Source organism: Microtus pennsylvanicus, chromosome 22 (genome assembly GCF_037038515.1).
Source record: "Microtus pennsylvanicus isolate mMicPen1 chromosome 22, mMicPen1.hap1, whole genome shotgun sequence".
Lineage (NCBI taxonomy): Eukaryota > Metazoa > Chordata > Mammalia > Rodentia > Cricetidae > Microtus > Microtus pennsylvanicus.
This window is the reverse complement of record NC_134600.1, coordinates 20,935,266-20,947,826: the sequence shown is the minus strand read 5'-3', so window position 1 is coordinate 20,947,826 and position 12,561 is coordinate 20,935,266. Positions and strand designations below refer to the sequence as shown.

The 12,561-nt window shown below is 40.1% G+C and overlaps 1 protein-coding gene across 3 annotated transcripts; it reads left to right on the top strand.

Annotated features, from left to right (window-relative positions):
- Window positions 1-38: 38 nt before the first annotated feature.
- On the top strand, window positions 39-7,241 carry LOC142839760 (zinc finger protein 436-like). Of its 3 annotated transcripts, none has more exons than XM_075956054.1 (3): window positions 39-173; window positions 2,202-2,263; window positions 6,594-7,241. In XM_075956054.1, the coding sequence occupies exon 3, from the start codon at window positions 6,615-6,617 to the stop codon at window positions 7,005-7,007; it is 393 nt and encodes a 130-aa protein (XP_075812169.1). In that variant the 5' UTR covers window positions 39-173; window positions 2,202-2,263; window positions 6,594-6,614; the 3' UTR covers window positions 7,008-7,241. The 3 variants fall into 3 exon arrangements, with proteins under 3 accessions (XP_075812169.1, XP_075812167.1, XP_075812168.1); XM_075956052.1 differs by having other exon boundaries at window positions 6,423-7,241; XM_075956053.1 differs by lacking the exon at window positions 39-173 and adding an exon at window positions 1,407-1,540 and having other exon boundaries at window positions 2,090-2,263; window positions 6,423-7,241.
- The last annotated feature ends 5,320 nt before the right edge of the window (window positions 7,242-12,561 follow it).

Here is a 12,561-nt window from a genome sequence, read left to right as displayed (position 1 = left end):
CCGCTCCAACCACAGATCTTTTCTTGATTGGCCGAGATATGCATTTCAAGAGCAATTGCCCCTGGCTATAAAAGCTGACACCCTCATAACCTTGCACTCCACAGGAACTCTCCCTTTTACCTCCAGAATGCGACCTGGCCACTTAGCTTGTACAGTGCACTGTGCTGTGCTAGGTGAGTGCAGGGATTTCCTGTCCCACAGGGGGAAGAATGCCCAGAATATTAACAGCTAAAGAGTTTTAAGGTCACAAAAGGAGATATTTGTTCTGTGGCTTCATGCTGAGGTCAGATGAACTGAAGGTAATTTTTGCATGGTTTTTACAGGGATTTACACAACAGAAAAGAGAAAAGCAGGAGCCAGATCTCAAACAAGATGACAGGTCTTTCCCCCATCAGAAGGCTGGATGATGGCTCCATTGCTTTATGGGTTTTATTACTGAAATTTGAAGCAAACTCCAGGAAAATGAATAATAATAAAAAGAGTAGTGTTCATGGAAATGTGACTATGTAGAGAATAATGGAGCAAGAAGGAACTGCAGTATTCAAGATTCTCTACATGAACAGGATTGGTAGAATGAATCTCAACATGTATGTAAAAAGTGGGCATATTAGAAAATTTCACAAGCTGTGTTTCAGGTTGTCGAAAAATAGCTACTTATAAATGACAATTAAAGAATCCCGTAGATTGCTTCTCAGCCTTTTCCCAAAGATCAAGTGAAGAATCCAGTAGTTGTTCAGCCCATGAGGCTTGATGTCTCAACTGGTTTTAAGTATTCACCAAAATTTCAAAGAAGTAGTCTCTAGTACTAGTAAAGGAATGAGCTTGGTAGCCAGAGCAAGTTGACAAAAAAGAGCCTTTTCTACTTCAATATATTTTCTATGTAACTGCTCCTACCAGGAGGTGAGAAGGTTAAAGCTAGATCATAGTCTTGTTTGATTCAGATTTTCTTGTTTTGGTGATTTCAAGACAGGATTTTTCTGTTTAGGTTTGGAACTCATTCGGTAGGCCAGACTGGTCTGAAACTCAGAAAATCCCAGTGACTCTTGTTGTGCCCAGACTATGACCACCAGATAGGTCCAGACTGTAATAAGCAAGGTTTAATCAGCATAATACAAACATGTTTGGAACTCATCTCCACCCCTCTTACAGAAAGGTAGAGAGGAGTTGTATCTCCTCTGTGGGGTAAGCTTTTAAAGGCTTAACTACAAAGAGAATCTTTGATGTTGCTTTGGCATGGGAACAAGGACTTTTGCTCCCTCCCATTCTGTTAAGACAGCTTTCTCCTTGTTCTTAGAGCAAGGCCACTGTCCTTGAGTTAGGCCATCTTTAACAGCCTGTAGCAGGTGGCTGACTGGGCTGACCTAGGTGACCTTCTGCTTGGAATCTTGCAGGTGGGAGAGGTGAAGGCCACTATCTTCCTGAGAAAACATTCTGCTAGGAAATTTCTTCTCTCCCCTTTGATAATAAGGGGTGAGGGTACCACACCTCTTGCTCCTGAGTCAGGGTGTTAAAAGTGTGCGTGGAGACCAAGCAGGTAAAGGTGGGTCCTCTTATCTCAAACTATCCAGATTAGTGGAGGATTTTCCCATTTCAAAACCTTTAAGTAAAATCTCTCTCAGGTATAATTAATTCTTTGTGTATTAATTAATTCCAGAGGTAGTCAGTTTGACTACCAAAAATAGCCATTTCTACAGCCAAGACAAAAGAAATGAGAAAAAATTATTCTTGCAGGAGGCACAAAGTGCACGGGAGTTATTTTTTTCCTCAACAAAGGAAGAATGGGGATTTTCCTTAGGATGTCTGAACACACTCATATAATGTTCTCCCTTTTCTTAAGCATGCTAAATTAACAAATCCACTAGTGAACATGATTACAATGTAAAAACAGATATTTAGGGACATTCTTACTGCGAAGTCTTGTAGGAACATATCTAAATTGGACAAATGATGGAAAGAAATGTCTCTGGCATGTTCATATTTTATCATAAGGTCTTACTTGAAAATCAAGTAGATGACATTGTGAAAAGTTGACTGTCAATCTTGATGATCAATCTAAAAGATAACTGTACCAACATCATATATCTCACAGACACAAAAGATAGTGAACACAAAGCCAGAAAACTTCAAGGAAAAGTCACCTAAAAGCCCTCTATACGGTGCTCCTGGATGAACAGTTATGATGATCTCTTTTACTCTCACAGCAAAGCTGGTTTTGCTCTGAGCAGGGAGGCAAGACATCAGGCCACAGCTGCTTCCATGCAAGGTAAGAAGGAGTCCATTTTAACTAGACCTGACTTGCTGTCTGTCTCGGGGTCAGGACATCACTGTAGAGAATTTCATTCTTTCTTTTTTCTAACCTTAAAAAATCTTTAGTTGTATAGTGTTTTGCTTGCATGTGCCTATGCACAGCACCTACAGAGGGCAGAAGAAGGGAGGAGATACCTGGGACGTGAATCAGAACAAATGGTGAGCTAGCATTCAGGGTCCAGGAATGGAATCAGGGTCCTCGGTGAAAACACCCAGTGATGAGCCATCTATCTAGCCCCTCTTTTTAATTTATAATTAATCTTTAAAAATTTTTAATCAAAAGACAATACATCACTTTTTTTTATCTCTTTATTCCATCCCTGCCACAATTCCCTTCCAACTTCATCCTTGTTAAGTGTGGGTAAATATGTATGCTGAAATACATAAATATGTTATACCCAAATCTGCAAAGTCTCCAAAAAGCCAACAAGGAGATCAAGTCCTATACATAAAAGCAAAGAGCCTTTATTTTATGCAAGTTTGCAAAATCGGTCTCTCTGCATGTCCTGTGTATTGGAATAACTGGAGAGCCATAAGCTGAGTTAGAGTTTGGTTTTTATAGTAGTCAAGGTGGGGGTGAGGGGTTTCTAAGGTTCAGGACCCCTGATTGGTTGACATTTGCCTAGGGGTGTCCTGGTGAGTGTGTGCTGGCAGATGATCCTATCTAAAATGGTTGGAATAGTAGGCATTTCCTTTGGATGGTCTATTTTTGGGTAGTGCTTGGGTAATCTCAGTTTATATTGATATGGATTTTTGTATATTGATACAAATTTACAGTTGTTTTGTTAGAAAATTATATATATATATTTGTTTCTAATCTCAATCAAAGTTGTGTGCCTATATAACTTATTTAACAATTCAATGCAAATGTGTAGGCCTTGAAAGTTATTATATCAACTAATTAGAATATCATGAAATATAAATTAGTAGTCATCAATTATAATCCATCTTGTAGTTATATTAGGTATATTTTCAAGCCCAAGCTGAGATATATTTTAGATAGCCTATGACAATTGGGCATGACTTACCATGGGTATGCTTTTCTCTGTAAATGTGACCAAAAAAAGGGAGTAGGAGTTTATGTTCGCTCTTTGTTAGTCAGAGCTGGTGCAATCCTGGCTGTTGGTCATCATAGCTCTTGGGAGAATTACATGACAGGAGCATCTAGAACAGTAGCATCTACCTAGTTCTCTATTTCTGAGTTTGTTTTTCCTTTGAACCCTGAATAAATTGTTAAATACACTTTTGTGGGTTCTCACTTCAATAGGAAGCATGGTGGTGTGCACGCAGACTTGGTACTAAAGAAAGAGCTGAGAGCGCTACATCCAAATCACCAGGCAGCAGGTAGTGAAAAATACTTATATGTCCCTTGACCCAAGAATGAACAAGGAAAGTGGGCTACATTTATACAACTGAGTAATACACAGTAAAATAATGACATCTTGAAATTTGCAGGCAAATGGATGGATCTAGAAAACACTATATTGATTGAGGTATTCCAGACCCAGAAAGAAATATTGTATGTACTCACTCGTAAGTAACATTTAGACATAAAGTATAGAAAAACCAGGCTAAAATTCACAATTCCAGAGAACCTAGACAACATGAGGACCCTAAAAGAGGCATACATGAATCTAATATACATGGAAAGTAGAAAAAGATAAAGTCATGACATCTGTTAGTTCTCAAACACAGTGGTGTTTGTTTATACAGCTTGTTGCCATGTAATAGAAAAGAACTTTTTCAATCCAGCTATTGACATGATATTTTTATAAATTATGATGTCATCATCACATTTCCAAACAATAATTATTCAGTTTCTACATTTCCTTATGCTAGAGGACCTGACAGACCCATATGAGATCTAATGTGTGCTATATATATAAGACAAAGCCTATTCCTGATTATATCTTGAACCTGAAGAAACAATGGAGTCAATTCTGCATCATCTGTTATAAATTCTGTGGTTTCAATATACAAAATTGCTCTTTCTGCATATTGCAAATCAATAACTATGTTGAGAAGTCCTTTAAAATCCCTTAGTACAAAAAATAGAACACTAAGACAAATAACTATTAAAGGGACTAAAGATAATCCAAGATAAACTATAATTATGCTCTAAACCTACATCATCCAAACCTCTCCAGAATCACAAAAGTACTAATCAATTGATTGTTCTTGCAGAAGACCCAGTATAGGTGTAGCATTCTTCTGGGAACAACTGTTCACAGTTGTTTAGTCCTGTGCCATTAGGCAGAAATTCACAATGACTGGAAAGGTTACTGAGAAGTTTCTTTATGACACGGGGACTAGAAAGCAGAGAGAAGGAATACAGGATAGGCCGGGGAAATATATAACTTGCATGGCACATCTCCAGTGACCTACTTCTTCCAACTATACTCTAAAGATCACACTAACCCCAAATGGTGCCACCATCTGGGAAACAAGTCAATAAGCATATGAACGATGGGCTCATTTCATTTTCAAACTCTAACCATGGCAACGAACGCCTAAATACTAAAGCTAGACTTCACAATTGCTAGCCATTCTGTGTCATCTGATTATCTAACATCTATCCATCTGTTCACACTCTTTTCATAACCTGCTTTCTGGAAGATGGCAGTGGGGCATGGGGGGATGTTAAAGTCCTTAGTGCAAGAATTAGATACCTGATTTTGGGTTCCCAGCACCCACATAAAATGTCAGGTTCTGGATGCCTATGCCTGTAATACCAGGTCAGTGGAAGAAGCAGACAAGAAGATTCCTGGGATTTATTGATTAGCTAGAGTAGGAGAATTTGAGTGCTCCACTTTGAAATACTGTCTCAAAAAAATTAGAAAGACAGATTAATAGGTACATAGATAGGTAGGTAGATAAAGCACTTGGGGTCCAATTTCAAGGCTAAATGGAACTATCTGACAAACTAAACCAAAACTAAACAATGCTGACAGAATATCTGTAGTTGAGAGGGCCTGAGAAGACAGGTGAAATTTTCTTGTAAGAAGAAGGAACTTAGTTTGAGCCCAAGAATCCATGTTGAAGAGAAAACAAAAAAAGGTATGGTCACAAGGACTTTTAACACTAGTAATGGGAAAGGGGCATGGAGACAAATGAGTACCTGGGGCTTGTTGGTCAGCTAGCCTAGTCTACTTGGAAAGTTACAAAGCAATCAAAGGCCTGAAACCAGAGATTTACTTCTGTCTTCCAAATATATACACACACATATATACAGTGACATTCTTATATTTCCACAAGTATATACACACAGAATGCCCAAACATACACACACAGGTGTACAATAGCACATACAAATTCATACAATAGTACATATAATTCATTGCTAGCTTTGATTGTGTCTTTCTATGGTTATTTATGCTGGTTTATATTTGTAACACACACATTCTCAGCTACTGAGTAGGTCTGATGTAAAAAAGATATTAGCTTCATGACAGGTTTTGAATATTTTGCAAAGGAAATCCCATGTACAAGGAACATCTGTGGTGGAGTGATTATTCTGTTGTATACTCTGAAGAATTGTCCCTCAATTTGCTTTAATAAAACAATGACTGGCCAGCAGATAATCCTGAGAAAGAGGGAGCATGTCTAGACTGTGTAATGCTAATAAATGTTCTACTATGTGGAGAATATGTGTTAACTTAAAAATGTCACAGGTAGTTAGTAATAAAACCTGATATATTGGTCAAGTATTTTCAATTATTAAAAACCTCGCTGTAGTTACTTTGAACTGGTATGTAGGAAAGAAATGACAGTTTAAAAATGGCATTCCAGAAGAGCAGAGGCGTTCTGTAGGGCTGGGTTGAAAGCCTCTGTCTAATAGCATCGGCCTGACCCCCTGTTCGGGGGTCACCTAGTCAGGGGCTGTCCTCCCTTACTTTAGCCTTGTATGTACTTAGTACTAACTGAGACATGGAGAGCGTTCTTGCTCGGGGTCAGAGAAGGAGGAGAGTGACCAGTCGTGGGCCCTTTCTGCATACCTGGCGGCCACCAGAACTCCAGCCCTAAGGAGTGGGCAGGGCCTCTAGCCTAGCCTTGCTCCCTGCTTTTCCTCTCCTTCAGTGTTGTCTTCTAGCTAATTTTCCTGCTCTCTCCCCCAGGAGATGAACGTTTGAGCCTGAGATGGCAGCCACCATGCTCATGGCTGGTCCCAGATCAGACTTAATGCCAATGCCTTCTCGACATTTCTAACCATGTCTCTAATTTCAAGAAGAAAGGCTGGGACTAAACTCCTAGATGCTAAGTAGTGAGGAAGCATTGTGTGATTTCAGGCCCCTGTGACATTTGAAGATATGGCCATGCACCTCACTCGGGAAGAATGGAGACCTCTGGATCCTACACAAAGAGACCTTTGCAAGGACGTGATGCAGGAGAATTACGGAAATGTTGTCTCACTGGACTTTGAGATCAGGAGCAAGAACAAAACAAACCCGAAAGAAGACCTTAGTGAAGATGTGGAGTTTGTGACCATGTCCGAAGACCCTATTGGGGATGCTGAGAAGAACCCGGAAAGCAAAAAAGTCTTTGAAAGTGGGGACAGGTCCGAAAGACAGTGGGGAGAGCTGACCGCAGAAAAGTGGGTCAGCTACCCTCTCCAGCCGGTCACTGACCTGCTGGCCCACAAAGAAGTTCACACAGGCATCCGCTTTCACATATGTTCTCAGTGTGGGGAGGCCTTCAGTTAGATGTTAATGTGGGTATTCCATTGCTGTAGCAGGTCACGGCACCATAAATTTATGGCAATGTTGGCTATATATGGACTTAGTCTTCCAATTTGCCCTTCGGTCCCTACGCATTCAATCCATTTTGTGCTTTGTTTTACACGAGATAGGGTTCCAATTCCCAGTCACTGAATGAACATCTACCTCTTGAAGAGGCCAATTCAGATGCCAAGATTCTGGGGTAATGATACTTACATCCGCACCTGTGTCTAATAAGCCTTCAATAAAAGTGCCATTTATACAGACTCTTAGCTTTGGTCTTTGATCATTAATAGAAGTCTGCCAAAATATACATTTACTCTGTCCTACTGGGTTTTTGACTCATCCTCCACACGTATTTCATCATTTAGACCAGTATTACTTTTTACAGCAGAAATTGAAGCTTTTAATTTTCTTGGTGAGGCACATTCTCCACTGTGACTGGGAATGACTGGGCCACTGTTGGCGTGGGGGCCTGCGAGAGGCCCCTCAAGAGTTTCCTGATGGTATCGGGTTGCCTTGTTTGTCTGTTGTTGACCTGCATTCGTTGGACCAATGTTGGCCTTTACCGCATCTCCTACATATACCTGAAGGCCTAGATCTCCTATTTTTGTCATTCCCAGAGGAGATATTATTCCTAGAAATTCTGTGCCTGCAATTCCTTTTCAGATGTCCTAATTTACCACAATTAAAACACCTGGCAGTTTGATGTTTCCTCATTGCTGTGGAAATCGCTTCTCCTACCCAAGATTCATCGTTATAGCTAAAAGTCTCAACATTCATCGTATGCTGAATCCATTCATCCATAGGTGCTGATCTAGACTTTAAAGGCCCAATTATCTTTTTGCATTCTATGTTTGCATTCTCAAAAGCTAGAGATTCAAGAAGTATTCGTCTAGCTTCTGGGTCTGTTACCCCTATGTCCAGAGCCTTAATTAATCTTTGCAAAAAGTCAATAAAGGGTTCTCTCTGTCCCTGCCTAATTCTGGTATATGATTCAACCCTTTTTGTGTTTTTGTGAATACACCTGTGCCATGCTGTGTATGTAGCACAGACAGAAAAACTAACAGGGGTCTGTGATCTACTTCCACTTTGTGAGTTTCAGTCCTTAAACCTAGGGAGTCATTTGACTGCAAATACACTCAAAGACACTTCCTTTGGTTTAAAAATTATTTGTGAATGAGATGATGTAGGAGTGTGTATGTAACTGATGAAGTCAACAAATATGAAAAATTTGTAAGAGTATTAGGGTAAACAAGACATAGAAGCCAGGTTATCAGACTTAGAGGCAATGAACTTTAATAAATGATGCAATTTTTCTGGCATGTAATTTTGGTTCTGAGAAAGTGTAAATACATGTCTTGTTCTCAGAATGAAGAAATTAAAAAATCTGTGCTGGTAAGAATATTTTCACATATATTGACTATTCAAATTGCCCCATGGTCCTCTATTCTTGTATGAAATTGCATTTACAATTTGAAAAGAAAACAAGACTCTACTGTTGTAATATTTCTTCTAATTGAATTTGAGCACCAATGAGATGACTCAGTGGGAAAGGACTCTTATGGGCAAGAGTAGAATCCCAACCTTGATTACATCTTGAATTTTTCAGGAAAATGGATGGAGCTAGAAAACATCATTTTGAGTGAGGTAACCCAGACACAGAAGACAATTATCACATGTACTCAGTCATTAAGTGGGTTTTAATCATAAAGCAAAGAAACTCAGCCTACAAATCACAGCACCAGAGAACTTAGACAACACGAGGACACTAAAGAGACATACAAAGTTCTAATATACATGGGAGTTAGAAAAAGACAAGATCTCCTGAATAAATTGGGAGGATGGGACCTTGTGAGAGTATTGAAGGAAAGGGAAGAGGCAGTAGGGGAGCAGCAAAAAATGTAGAGCTCAATAAAGATCAAAAAAATTTAAAGGAAAAGAACATTAAGTTATGGTGTCAGATAAACAGTTGATTGCTGATTATACTATGTTATTACATCTATAAAAGATAAATGAAAATACATCTTTGAATACACATAAGGTATTTAATGTTTCTTATTATTTATTTTATCAGTCATTTTAATGTGAATATTGTCAAATTCTGTTGAAAAACCACACACATTTGGAGTTCATCTTCAAACCTTGGACTTGTATACAGGGAGCAGACATATGAGAACCATGAGTTCAAAATTAACCCTAAATTTTTACTGACATCCAAGCTAGGATTAATAACAAACAAAAGCTGAAGGGAATTTCTGAAAAGATAAAAATCAAAACCAGAAACAACCCAAAACATTTACTTGAAAAGTATGTTCCCACATGGCCTGACACTTCAATAACCAATGGGACACAAGTATGATGGGTTTACCATTCTACACATTATAGCAGAAAAATACCCATCACTTGGTAAAGGCACAATAAATGATGAACAAAATCCATAGAAGTAATATAAAGACTACAAAATAGAATTCACTAAATGGATTTGCCACACATATAGGTCACTTTAGTACATACCTCAAATATTTCAATGTAGAAACCACAATGCAATGATCTCCACCTGTCTTGATTAATCATGGTATGTAATTTACTTCCTTCAAGGCTATGATAAAAAAATTTTACTTAAAGCTAAAGAAAACTGTGATGTCTAAAGAAATTAACCAATTGTTGTCATGAATTGAACTTTCTTTTTTCTAAGAGTGTGTTCCTATTTCCAGACTTCAAAAAGATATAAATAGACTTAAAATATTTAAGGCACTAGAGTCCTGCCTAGGTGAGAACTAATGTCAGATGTTTGACAGCTTTAGGTAATTTCTTCTGCAATAATATCCAAGGTATTATCTTTTTTTAGAGACTTCTATGCATTTTATTACAATAGTAATTGTAATTATGTTTGCTGTGGTACAATATTAAAACTCAATATTTACCATAGAAAATGTGATTGTCATACCACCCCCTCCTAACCACTGTGAACATTTGAATAGGTACATAGAGTTATTGATCGGTTACCACATTAATATTTGCACCAAAAATTACCATTTGTGCAAGGCTCTGCATTTTGCTGAGTGGAATCGTAAGGTCTATGAGACCCCAAAGAGACCCTTGGTAGATGGGCTTCCATGTGCTGATGAGGATTGGCTGTCTGTTTTGGCTTGCTTGTTTTTTTGTTTTTGTTGTTTGAGACAGGGTCTCTCTTCATAGTTCTGTCTGTCCTAGAACTCACTAGGCAGAACAGGCCAGCCTTGAACTCACAGAGATCCACCTGCCTGTAACTCCCGAGTGCTGGGACTAAAGGTGTGAGCCACTGCGCCAGCTTCTCATGGCAGCTATTCTTGTTAGAGATTTTCCTAGGCCACTTAGTAAAGAGAAGGTCACTTTCTCCTTTAGGTTAGAGAGAAGTACAAATGGGAACCACAAAGCTCTTGGGATGTATTCTTGATGAATACAAAAGATCTATTGGTCTGATTTGGTAGTGAAGTTTGTGATGTTCACATCCAAGAGACCCAGAAAGTACACTGCCAGCACCTGTGCTTTTAATCTGTGTCTGAAGGCCATGCGGGCATTGAGTAGGTATTAGAGAATGCATTCGCCCACGGGAGTTCAGAGTCTGCCTTCTTTGGATCAGACTATCCCCGTATGGGTAATAAGCATTCACTAGATTAAACACTGCAGAGCGTCACTGGTGATTAATCAAGAACCTGGATGCTGGGCTGTGGGCCTCTATGAATGGAAAGCAGAGCTGACACTGAAAGCAAACGGGAAAGATACTCAGAACAGCATATCATCAGTAACTGAAGACTTTCTAAGAAGCTTCACAATTTTCCTTTCCAAATGTTTTACAGGAGGAAGGCACACAGTCTGAACACATTGTTACACGCATTGGTGACCACTCCCCTTGCGCTCCTTAAACAGGAACAGGTTAATTTTTTTTATTGAGAAAAGGAAAAAAAGTATCCCCTTCCTCCCAGCCTCCCCTTTCCCTCCCCCTCCTCCCACCCCTCTCCCCCTCCCCCAAACTCCTCTCCCCCTCCCTCTCCAGTCCATAGAGCAGTCAGGTTTCCCTGCCCTGTGGAAAGACCAAGGTCCGCACCACTCCGTCCATGTCTAGGAAGGTGAACAACCAGACTGGCTAGGCTCCCACAAAGCCAGAACATGAAGTAGGGTCAAAGCCCCATGCCAATGTCCTTGGCTTCTCATCAGCCCTCATTGTTCGCCATGTTCAGAGAGTCTGGTTTTATCCCATGCTTTTTCAGTCACAGTCCAGCTGGCCTTGTTGAGCTCCCACTAGATCAGCCCCCTTGTCTCAGTGGGTGGGTGCACCCCTCGTGGTCCTGACTTCCTTGCTCATCTTCTCCCTCCTTCCGCTCCTCATTGGGACCTTGGGAGCTCAGACCAGTGCTCCAGTGTGGGTCCCTGTCTCCATCTCCATCCATCACCAGATGAAGGTTCTATGATGATATGCAAGATATTCATCAGTATTGCTCTAGGATAGGGTCATTTCAAATTGCCTATCCTCAGCTGCCCAAGGGACTAAGAGGGGACATCACCATGGGTTCCTGGGAGCCCCTCTAGGGTCAAGTCTCTTGCCAACCCTCAAGTGGCTCCCTTAACTAAGAATTGTGGTTCCTTGCTCCCCTGTCCAACCTTCCTTTATCCCAATCCTCCAGTTTCTCCAAGTCCCCCCACTCCTTCCCTTCTAACTTTTCTCTCCCCATCTTCCCTTACCCCCATCCCACCCCACCCCCAAGATCCCAATTTTCTCCCCGGCAATTTTGTCTACTTCCCATAGCCAAGAGGATAGCTATATGTTTTTCCTTGGGTTCGCCTTCTTATTTAGTTTCTTTAGTTTCACCTATTGTAGACTCCGTGACCCTTATTTATGGCTAGAAACCAATTATGAGTGAGTACATCCCATGTTCATCTTTTTGGGTCTGGGATACCTCATTCAGGATAGTGTTTTCTATTTCCATCCATTTGCATGCAAAATTCGAGAAGTCATTGTTTTTTTACCGCCGCGTAGTACTCTAATGTGTAGATATTCCACACTTTCTTCATCCATTCTTTCATTGAAGGGCATCTAGGTTGTTTCCAGGTTCTGGCTATTACAAATAATACTGCTATGAACATAGTTGAACAAATGCTTTTGTCATATAATAGGGCATCTCTTGGGTATATTCCCAGGAGTGGTATTGCTGGGTCCAAGGGTAGGTTGATCCCGAATTTCCTGAGAAACCGAAACACTGACTTCCACAGTGGTTGCACAAGATTGCATTCCCACCAGCAATGGATGAGGGTACCCCTTCCTCCACAGCCTCTCCAGCAAAGGCTATCGTTGGTGTTTTTGACTTTAGCCATTCTGATAGGTGTAAGATGATATCTCAAAGTTGTTTTAATTTGCATTTCCCTGATTGCTAAGGAAGTTGAGCATGACCTTAAGTGTCTTTTGGCCATTTGAAGTTCTTCTGTTGAGAATTCTCTGTTCAGTTCAGTGCCCCATTTTTTAATTGGGTTAATTCGCATTTTAAAGTCTAGTTTCTTG

What these genes read in the sequence shown, in the direction of transcription:
- LOC142839760 (XM_075956054.1), top strand. Translation starts at nt 6,615, where the DNA reads ATGGCCATGCACCTCACTCGGGAAGAATGGAGACCTCTGGATCCTACA.